We start from the raw sequence: 10,369 nt of genomic DNA, 5'->3' as shown, positions 1-10,369 counted from the left end.
CCTTTTCTTTAATGAGAGGAAGAAGACGTTGTCAATCAGTTTTCCAGGACTGAGATTTCAACAAGTACTTCTTTGATACCTACTATGTGTATTCCAGTATTCAGCACTAACATAGAGATAGAAAGAGAATAAGCATTTATGTACACCTACTATGTGCCAAGCATTATATTAAGCACTTCACAAATATTATTTCATTCAAACCTCACAATAACCTTGCAAGATAGGTGCTGTAATTTTTAGATGTCTGGGGACAGATTTGCAGTCAGGTTTTCCTGACTCCAGGCCAAGCATTCTATCCACTGTAAACCTACCTGCCAATGACAGAGGTAAAATAATAAACCCTGACCTCAAAGAACTGAGTCTAGTGGAGGTAGGCGGTGTTGGGGTGGAGGTGGCCATATGTAAATAGCCATCATAAAAGGTAGGATGTATTCATTGTAAAAGAGTGCTTTAAGGTATTTGAGGAAGGAGAAATCACTTCTTGCTATGGGGATCTAGAAAGTGTTTGGGGAGGGGGGATGTGGTAACTGAATTGAACGGTGAAAAAAAAAATTTCAATAAAATAGATTATATGGGTAGAGGGACAAGGAAATTCCATAAATAGGGGACAGGGTGAGAAAAGGGATGTAGGTAGAAGAGGAATCATCAATATCAGTATTTTATTGAGTGCTGACAACATGCAAAACATCACGCTAGGTTGAGGGGCTGCTAATCTTAAATCCTGCTTTCAGGGACATTACGATCTCATTCAGGAGACTGCATACATACACATGCCCAATACAAAATAGCTCTCCCATCCCTCTCTGGGTGGTAATAGAATGGAAAAGCCAAGCTGGACTGGGACAGAAGACATTACCAATTAAACTTGATGGGCTATCACCAAGTGAAGTAATAGAGATGCCTTACTTTACATACAGAAGACACTCATTAACTGTTGAGTATTTGGCTGTCTAAGGTAGGAGACTGCAGTTCTGTTCTCTGCCCTGTTACTAACTACCAGTACAGCCTCAGACAGGTCAATTCCTTTCCCTAGGCCTCCAATTTCTTATTTCTTGTCAAAGGAGAGGATTGAACCAGATGATTTCTAAGGTTCCTTTTATGTGTAACATTCAATTATTTTAAATACAGAGAGTGCTGACTGGAAATGTCAAGACCTGGGCTCAAATCCTAACTATTTAGTTAATGATATTGACCAAGTCATTTAAACTCTTTTGAGGTCAATTTCCCCAAGATGCAAAATGCAAATAAAAATCCTCCTAGAAATGCCATGAGGATCAAATGAGATGATGAATGTTAGAGTGCTCTGAAACAATTATAAAGAACAATAAAAACATAAGGCATCAGTACAGATATTATTTATCTGTAGTTGATGAGCTCAGGGGAAAAGGATCATTTTAGGGTCAGTGTTTTGGTGGCAACAAAAGCTTCCAGCAAGTCTAATGTTGGCAGAAGGATAAGGTGAATAACGGAATCATGAGTGAGAGAAGGTCTGATTGATCATTTGCCAGCTAGGTGGTGTGGCAGATAAAACGCTGGACCTAGAGTCGCAAAGAACTGAGTTCAGATATCACCTCAGACAGCTGTGTGACCCTGGGCAAGTCACTTAATCTGCCCACTTCAGTTTCTTCATCTGTAAAGTGAGGATGATGATAGCACCTACCTCACAGTATTGTTGTGAAGATTAAGTGAGATAATTCTAATGGGTTTAGCATAATGTCTGGCATATGGTAAACTGTATATAAATGGGTAGCTACTACTACTACTACTACTACTACTACTACTACTACTACTACTACTATTACTACTACTCAGTGGAGTACAAGCCTTGGGTAAGGGAAAAACTGAGCAAAACAAGTATTTTGTTAAATCACGTTAATGAGGGAATGTCAGGTGGGCAGCAAAATGTCTGGCCAGCCTACGGTGACACATTTTTAATGGTGAGATGAGAATGGCTAGGCATCACAGGACTATGCCCAGAGAGGTGAATTGGCTGGGACTGGTTATTCTCACTAAACTTTTCTCTTTTATGAACTCTTTTAAGGAAATTGTGGGAAGGGTTCTAGAGGTAGAAGAGGGTGAGATACCCTCTAACACAGAAATTCTTAACCTTTTCTGTGTCATGGACCCCTTCACACCTGGTGAAGCCTAGGGACCTCTCCTCAGAATAATGTTCTTCAATGCATAAAATATATAAGGGTTGCAAAGGAAACTAGTTATATTGAAATACAGCTTTGTTGTTGTTTTTCAGTCGCATCTGACTTTCTGCGACCCCATTTGGGGTTATCTTGGCAGACACTGGTGTGATTTGTCATTTTCTTCTCCAGCTCAATTTATAGATGAAAAAACAGGCAAATGGGGTTAAGTAACTTGCTCAGGGTCACACAGCTAGTAAATATCTGAGGCCAAATTTAAATTCATGAAGATAGTCTTTCTGGTTCCAAGTCCAATGATCTATATACTGCACCACCTAGCTGCCCTGAAACTAAGGCTGACAGAAGTTAATTACTTGCTTAGTAAGTGCCTCAGGCTTGATTTGAACTCAGGTCTTCCTCACTCTGATCCTGGCACTCTATCCACTCTTCCACCTGGCTACCCCTGAAGGTTTCCCTTTCAAATCCAAATCCTATGAGTCTGTGATCTCCCACTCACCTTGGAAAGGATAATGCAGCTGTTAGAAAGTCTGAAGGAGCAATTATGTAATTTACACGTGGCCATGATCCATGTTAGTAGAAACAATCCATGCAAGTAATTGTGATGGTCACAACTTCTCCCTTGTTACTTTTCATCCAGTTCACAATACCCTCCACATCTATGTTATGGGAACAGTGAGACACTTGGTAATATCACTGAGGATCTGGGAGTGGAGGGGTCCTACTAGATTGAATATTGCTGGGCAATACCCCTGAAGGATCTTAGCTTTTGGCTTATTAGTTTCAAAGGTAAGTTCCTAATTTTTTTTATATGTAAAGAAAGAAAGATATTACATACATAATAATAGATATTACACACACAAGAATAGATAATAGATATTACATACAAAGAAAGATATTGGTCTTTGGCTCAAAGCAAGGTAGTAGGTCATCAGTTGACTATATTGGTAGGATTTGGTTCCCATAAAATGCCCCAAGATGGAAGGAGACAATGCCGACTGAGATTTTCAGTAAAGATTTAAATGATGTTTCAGTTAGCAGAATATTATAGTATATCACAGGGCAATTAGGTGGCACAGTGGATAGAATACTAGCCCTGCAGTCAAGAAGACTCTTCCTGAATTCAAATCCAGCCTCTAGCACTTATTAGCTATGGGACCCTGGATAAGTCACCTAACTCAGTTTGCTCCAGTTTCCTCATCTGTAAAATGAGCTGGAGAAGGAAATGGCAAATCACTCTAGTATCTTTGCCAAGAAAACCCCAAATGTGATCAGAAAGAGTCCAAAATGACTGGAAAATGACTAAACAAACAAATAACAACAATATAGTATCATAACTCTGGAGCTAGAAGGGACCTTTGAAGCCATCTAGTCCAAATACCTCGTTTTATAGATAGAGAATTGAGGCCAAGAAACATTAGTGATTTGCACAACATTACACAGATAGTAATGATTAGAGCTGGGATTTAAACATAGGTCCTCTGAGTGCAAATTCAGTATTTTTTCCATTGTATTACACTGCTTCGTCATAAGGTTGGATAATATATCTAATAGCCCAGTTTATCAAGTGAGAGAAGTAGAAGTAGGGTCAGAGATTCAATAGAGACCTCAGAAAGCAGGCAGAGGTAGGAAACTAGAAAAAGTATTCAGTGTACCTGGGGGTCAGTTGAAGATCCCAGTTACCTGGGAGGCATATAGAGGCCTATAGAGACATTTGAGCAGATTCTAAGTTTGTTTTCATTGTTTTCATTTCATTCAATCAACACTGCAAGTTAAATCCACAAACACAAGGGAAAGAAAGAAAGGAGGGAAATGAAATAAGTCAGAAATGAGTCTAGCATTCTTCCCTGAAAGAGGTAGATCCCTCAAAAAAATTAGGCCAGGGGAAATAGAGGACGTTCTCTGCCTTACTCATGCTCATAGCAAAACTGCTTTGGGATCCTGGGATGGGGAAGATTTGATGACTTCAAGTGCTGATAGACTCTAGGGCACTAAATAGCTAAGTAGTCTAATCAGGAGGTAAACAATCCATTCCCATCAAAGACTGTACTTTGTAGATTGATTCTGGAAAGAAAACATTTCTGGGAACAGGGATAAACTGTTATGAGACCATCCCATTCAAGTGGAATTTATAATTATCATACTGCTGCACTATCTCAACCTTAGGTGGACATTTTTGGTAGAAAATTGTACATCAGGGATTACCATTATGGTGGCACCAACACAAAAGATTACAGAAGATAGGTTTTTCCCTCCTAAACTGAAAAGGAAAGTCCAAAAGCCTTGCAAACTATAGATAGTTGCTGATGGGTAAAACCCTAGTCTATTCAACTATCTGTTAACTAATAACTATGTTATTTAACCCTTGCAGAAAGAAATAAAACAATTAGGTGTAGGAAGTTGTCAGTAATCAAGATGGCACAAGAAATATGACAGCATCACCTGGAAAAAGCATAACACATTGATGGTTGTAACCATGAAGTTGTTTGAATTTATTTTTATATAAATGGTATTTTAATTTTTACATTTATTTTCTCTCCCTTCTACCTTCCTCCAATGGAAAGGAAAGAAAAGAAAACAATTATAGCAAATATGCATAGTCAAAGGGGGAAAAATATATTTGCTTTGGCCATATCCAAAAATGAATGTCTCATTTTGCATCTCCAGTCTATTTCCTCTCTTCCAGGAGGCCAGTAGTATTCTTCATCATCAGTTCTCTAGAATAAAAAGATCATTTACATCATTAGTTTCCATTTCTTTGCCACTGGGGGGAAAAAAGAGCTGACATAAATATTTTTATATACATAGGTCCTCTTCCTTGTTCTTTGATTTCTTTGGGGTATAGGTCCATCAGCAGTATTGCTGGATCAAAGGCTATGCACAGCTGAATGACTTGGAGGACGTTGTTCCAAATTGCTTTCCAGAATGGCTAAAGCAATTCGCAGCTCTACCAACAGTGCATTTATGTACCTGTTTTTCCATAGCCCGTCTAACAATGGTCATTTTCTTTTCTTTTTCATCATTATTGCTCAGAATAGCTTTAATTTGCATTTCTCTTTTAATAACTTGGAGAACTTTTTCATACAGCTGATGAAAGCTTGGATATCTTCTTTTAAAAGCTGCCTATTCAAAACCTTTGGGGGAAAAAATGTATTTCAAAGAAGCTTGTCTCTTTTCAAGGTATAACATATGATGAGCTATTCTTGTTCTATAATTTTTTCCCTCTGTTAATAAATGCAAGAGGAAGCATGGCATAATAGGCAGAGCAAGAAGACTTAGGTTCAAGTCCAGTTGGCTATGTGACCCTGGACAGTGAGTCATTTAACCTCTCAGTGACCCAAGTAATTCTCTAAGACCCTAAGTTGTCAGCAGTTGCTGAAGTCTCTCCTCACTGATAGTTCCATCTACCAATGAGATCACAGCTTCCAGAAATAAAAATATATCCATATATGTATATGTATATGCCTTGTCCCAGAATGTGAACTAAAATAATAATGTGGAAGAGGGAAAGATCCAGATAGTCTTTATATGGGAAAGTTTATGAAGCCATTGTGAAGCACCAGGGAACCCCACGGCTATATTGTTTTCACAAGTAAATGGCTGTGACCCTACAATATTGAGAGGAGGTCCTATGAATCTATCAATCACTTAATCAATAAACACTAAGCATCTATTAGGTGCCAGGCATTGTCCTAAGTGCTGGGGATGCAAAAAGAGGTAAAAGACATTCCTGCCCTCAAGGAGTCAACAAACGAACATACATCATTCTAGATTTCGGGAGGAAAGGAGACAAACATGTGGCATCATATAAAAGGTGTAAGTGCCAGCGTGCCGAGAAGACCCAGTGAAACCCATAGTAGTTACTGCAGCTCTTGCCAATTCCCCCATGACCTTGGTTTTAAGAAGTGTTAGAGTCTGGGATGGACCTTTAATCCCATCTTGAGTCCACACCACCTGGGGGTTACCTCAGTTTCCTCATCTGTAAGAAAGGGATAATAATAGCACTTACCTCTCAGGGTGGTCATGAGAATCACAGGAGATAATATTTGTAAAGTGCTTAGCACAGTGCCTGGCATTAGCTATTACCATTATTATTATTTAATAGCTCTTCCCAAGCCATATATCAGAAAGGCAAATTCAGTACTTGATATTACCTTTTTAACCAGATTTTCATTTTTCATAATTTATTTTTGAAAATACTTATCAGAAGCACTCACAAAAACCACAAATTCTTCAGTTTCTCATGAAATATTACGTAATTCCTAGAGATTCTTTCCAGGATTCATCCAAGTCATTCTCAATTGACTGGCACCTCAGCAAAGTACCAGATATGTGGAGAAATCTTAGCAGAATGATTTGCATTCCATTGCCAAATCTCTAGATAACTGACCTACATGAGAGACAGAGACATCCTGAATTGTTCATCTTAGACGTGTTTATGATTTAAAGAAAATCATGTAAGTACTGCACTTTTCATTTGCCTTACTAATTTTTATAAATATATCTATTTATATTTCTAATAAATATTTCTTTTTAAAATCCTTGTTATTTTTCATGAACTTGAGCTTTCTACAGTCTGCCTCTGTGAATTTTTTTTCTATAAATATATTCTGTTAACCCAAAGTCATAGAATTACAAAATTGCAGTGTTCGAAGGGACCTCACGGATTATCTAGGCTAACCTGAGTAGAAATCCCCTATACTATATCCCATAGGAGATAGAGCCCTGTATCTGGAGTCAGAAAAAACTGAATTCAAATGTGGCCTGAGACACTTACTAGCTATATGACCTCATTTAACCTGTCTGCCTCAATTTCCTCATCTATCAAATGGAGGTAAAGTGCTTTGCAAACCAAAAGGCACTATATAAATGCAAATTATCATTATCACAATTATCCAGTCTATATGTGAGAACATCTAGCAATAAGGAACTTAGTAAATATTAGCAAGTTTTCCTTATACCAATAAAATATGTGTCTCTGAAACTTCTATCCACTGTTCCAAAAAAGTAAATAAAGATAACTTGGAATATGATTTTAGTAGAGGCAAGTGTTCACTCACTACATTAAAGATTTGAATTTGGCTAAATGTAAGATGGAAAATACCACTACAACATCATAATTCAAGGAGTTTTGGAGGCCACAACCCTGTGGACAAGTAAAGGCTACCCTTACTCAGATAAGTTCCACTTCAGAAAAGAGTTGGATCTCAGGTCACTTAGGATACTTCAATCTCCTTCCAGGTGAGATAGCCTGCCTGAGTACAGAATAAATTAAATAGATCATTAATAAGAACTATGAAAAGGATTCCAGGCTCAGACACTCAGACTCTGAGTGACCCTGGTCAAGTTACTTAACCCTGTTCGTTCATCTTGGTCAAGAAAACCCCAAATGGGGTCAGGAAGAGTCTGACCAGACTGAAAATACCTAAACAAGTAAAAAACAATGGAAAGCATATTAAACTAAGAGCCAAGAGTTCTGGTTTCTAATCCTGGGTATGTGACTCAGTAGCTGTGAGAACAGAGGCAATTCAGGTTTCTCCTTTAGGTCCTCAGATTTGTCAACTAGATATAAAATAAAGGGGATTTTTGAGATGGGATGAGCTCAAAGGTCTCTTCCAGTTCTCAGATCCTAGGACTTTGATGTTGGGAATATGAACAGGGTAACACATAAAGTTTAGATAAATGTGTGGATATGAGTTGTTGAAACTAGGGAAGTTCCTGAGAGACATAAAATTTTTTGAAGCAATGTCACAGACAATCCTACCCTTTAAAAATCATAATTCACACTTCTATAGTGCTTTAAAGTTTACAAAGCACTTTCTTCATAACAATCCTGAGACCTGTGATATCCTCACTGTGAGAAACTCCCAGTGCAGAAGCTTCCTCCACCAATGCACATCAGTAATTCAATTATAATTTATAGCGTTAGAGGTGTGTCTGACGAATTTAAAGTTTAAGTGACTTGTTTGTGCTCAAATAGTTTGTTCCAGGGGTAGAATTTAATCCCAGATCTTCCCGACTCCAAGGCTATCCACTGTATCACGCTGACACAGGCCTAACAAATTCCATCTTCCAATTCTACACATTTTCCACTGACTGAACCCCATACCTCCTCATTTTACTTCTTGACTTTCTAGGCTTCCTTCAAATCTCAGCTAAAATCCCACATTCTACAAGAAGTCTTATCCAGTTCTCTTAATGCTAAAGTCAGGCCTCTGAGATTAGCTCCACTTTATCATAAATAAGTACATAGGCATGTGCATATATACATATATACATGTATATGTGTAGCTGTTTGCATATAATCTCCTCTTGTCAGCTTGGCATAGCAGATGTATAATAAATGCTTATTGACTTAATTTGATTCTCAGCTTCCTTATTTTGTCAATGAAGAAATGCAGGCTCAGAAAAGTTAAATAACTTAGCCATGGTCACATAGATAGTATGGATAACCAGGAATCAGCCTCAGATCTCTTCACCAAATCTAATGTCCTTTAAAAAACTCACATTTTTTATAGTGCTTTTAGGGTTTAGATAGCCTTATTCCCAACAAACCTCTGAGGTGGATAATACAAATATTAACATCATTTTACAAATAAGGAATCAGAGATTCAGTAATGTTACCTGAGTTATCCATGATAAAAAAAAATTAGCAAGTATTAAGAAGTCAAATCCAGGTCTCTTTCTTCTAACTTCATCATTTCTTCTACTTCATAACACTGATTTCCATGATCCCAAAAGAAAATTAATCCTGGTAGAATCAAGAGAGCAAATTTCACCTTTTTGTGATTATAGTGAGTCCAAAGGTTGACCCAGCCCCATCTCAGAGTTCAGTGTTTTGCTTGTGTTCTCAGTCTTTTGCCATGGTAGGACCTTCTTCCTCTAGTCAAGATCTTCTGTCCTCCCATCTCCTCCCTGGGTTACAGCAGAGAATTCTAACAGGGTAACTAGACTCTGGCTTCTCCAGTGAAAACTTGTCTCTCTCCGTCTGCAGCTTGGGAGCAGTCTCTGTGCCAATGGCTGAGGAGAATTGGACAACAGTGGATGAATTTGTCCTCCTGGGCTTCTCTGCCCTGCAACCTGAGATTCAACTCGTGCTCTTTGTACTCTTTCTCATCATTCAACTTGTCACCTTATTGGGCAACACCCTCATCATAGTGGTCACTACTGCTGACTCAGCCTTGTGCAGTCCCATGTACTTCTTCCTCAGGAATCTTTCTGTGTTAGAGATTGGCTTTAATATGGTCATTGTACCCAAGATGCTGGGAACCCTATTGGCTCATGATGCAACCATTTCCTTTCTTAGCTGTGCCACTCAGATGTATTTCTTCTTCTTCTTTGGGGTCTCAGAGTGCTGCCTCCTGACCACAATGGCATATGACCGCTATGTGGCTATCTGTGATCCCCTGCGCTACCCAGTCATCATGAGTCACAGGATCTGTGTCCATCTAGCTGCTGCTTCTTGGCTATCAGGTCTTCCTGTAGCTACTGTACAGGCTACATGGCTCTTCAGCTTCTCATTCTGTCATTCCAATAAGGTTAACCACTTTTTTTGTGACAGCCCACCTGTGCTAAGTCTGGTCTGTGGAGACACAGCATTGTTTGAGATCTATGCTATTATAGGGACCACTGTGTTTGTCATGACACCCTGCCTCTTTATACTGAGTTCTTATGCCCGTATTGTTGCTGCCATCCTCAGGATGCCCTCAGCTGAGGGAAAGCGCAAAGCCTTCTCTACCTGCTCTTCCCATCTTGTTGTAGTCTCCCTCTTCTATGGATCTCTCAGCCTCCTCTATTTTCGGCCCAAGTCCAATAACTCTCCAGAAAGCAAGAAAGTGCTTTCACTATCCTATACAGTAGTGACCCCCATGTTGAATCCCATCATCTATAGCCTGAGAAATAATGAAGTGAAGGCAGCACTTTCTAGGACCTTCCTCAAGGCAATAAGTTTTTGCAAACTATAACATTCAGTTGTAGGGATAATTCCCCATTTTGTTCCAGAATGGATTGGAGAGTTTGGAGAACAGGAGGAAATCACTTTGTTGTGTGGGATTCTATTGTTATCTGAGTAACAAGGGCTACTCGTATCTGGATACATTAGAGCAAGCTTGAAGCTCTCTAGTGTCAACAGGGAGCAGTATTGTTCTGATGTGTTCGCATTCAACAACTATATCTGAAGTATTATTATTAACTGGAACCAATCTTAGTCCATCCAGAAT

General features: G+C 38.8%; 1 protein-coding gene across 1 annotated transcript; it reads left to right on the top strand.

The window, feature by feature from the left end:
- Positions 1–9,110: 9,110 nt before the first annotated feature.
- On the top strand, positions 9,111–10,114 carry LOC140526687 (olfactory receptor 10A5-like). Its single transcript, XM_072643103.1, has one exon. It carries the CDS (start codon positions 9,167–9,169, stop codon positions 10,112–10,114), a length of 948 nt encoding a protein of 315 aa, XP_072499204.1. The 5' UTR covers positions 9,111–9,166.
- The last annotated feature ends 255 nt before the right edge of the window (positions 10,115–10,369 follow it).

This window comes from Notamacropus eugenii, chromosome 1 (genome assembly GCF_028372415.1).
Source record: "Notamacropus eugenii isolate mMacEug1 chromosome 1, mMacEug1.pri_v2, whole genome shotgun sequence".
Classification (NCBI taxonomy): domain Eukaryota; kingdom Metazoa; phylum Chordata; class Mammalia; order Diprotodontia; family Macropodidae; genus Notamacropus; species Notamacropus eugenii.
The sequence above is the reverse complement of the archived record's forward strand: the minus strand, read 5'-3'. Positions and strand labels throughout refer to the sequence as shown.

What these genes read in the sequence shown, in the direction of transcription:
- LOC140526687 (XM_072643103.1), top strand. Translation starts at nt 9,167, where the DNA reads ATGGCTGAGGAGAATTGGACAACAGTGGATGAATTTGTCCTCCTGGGC.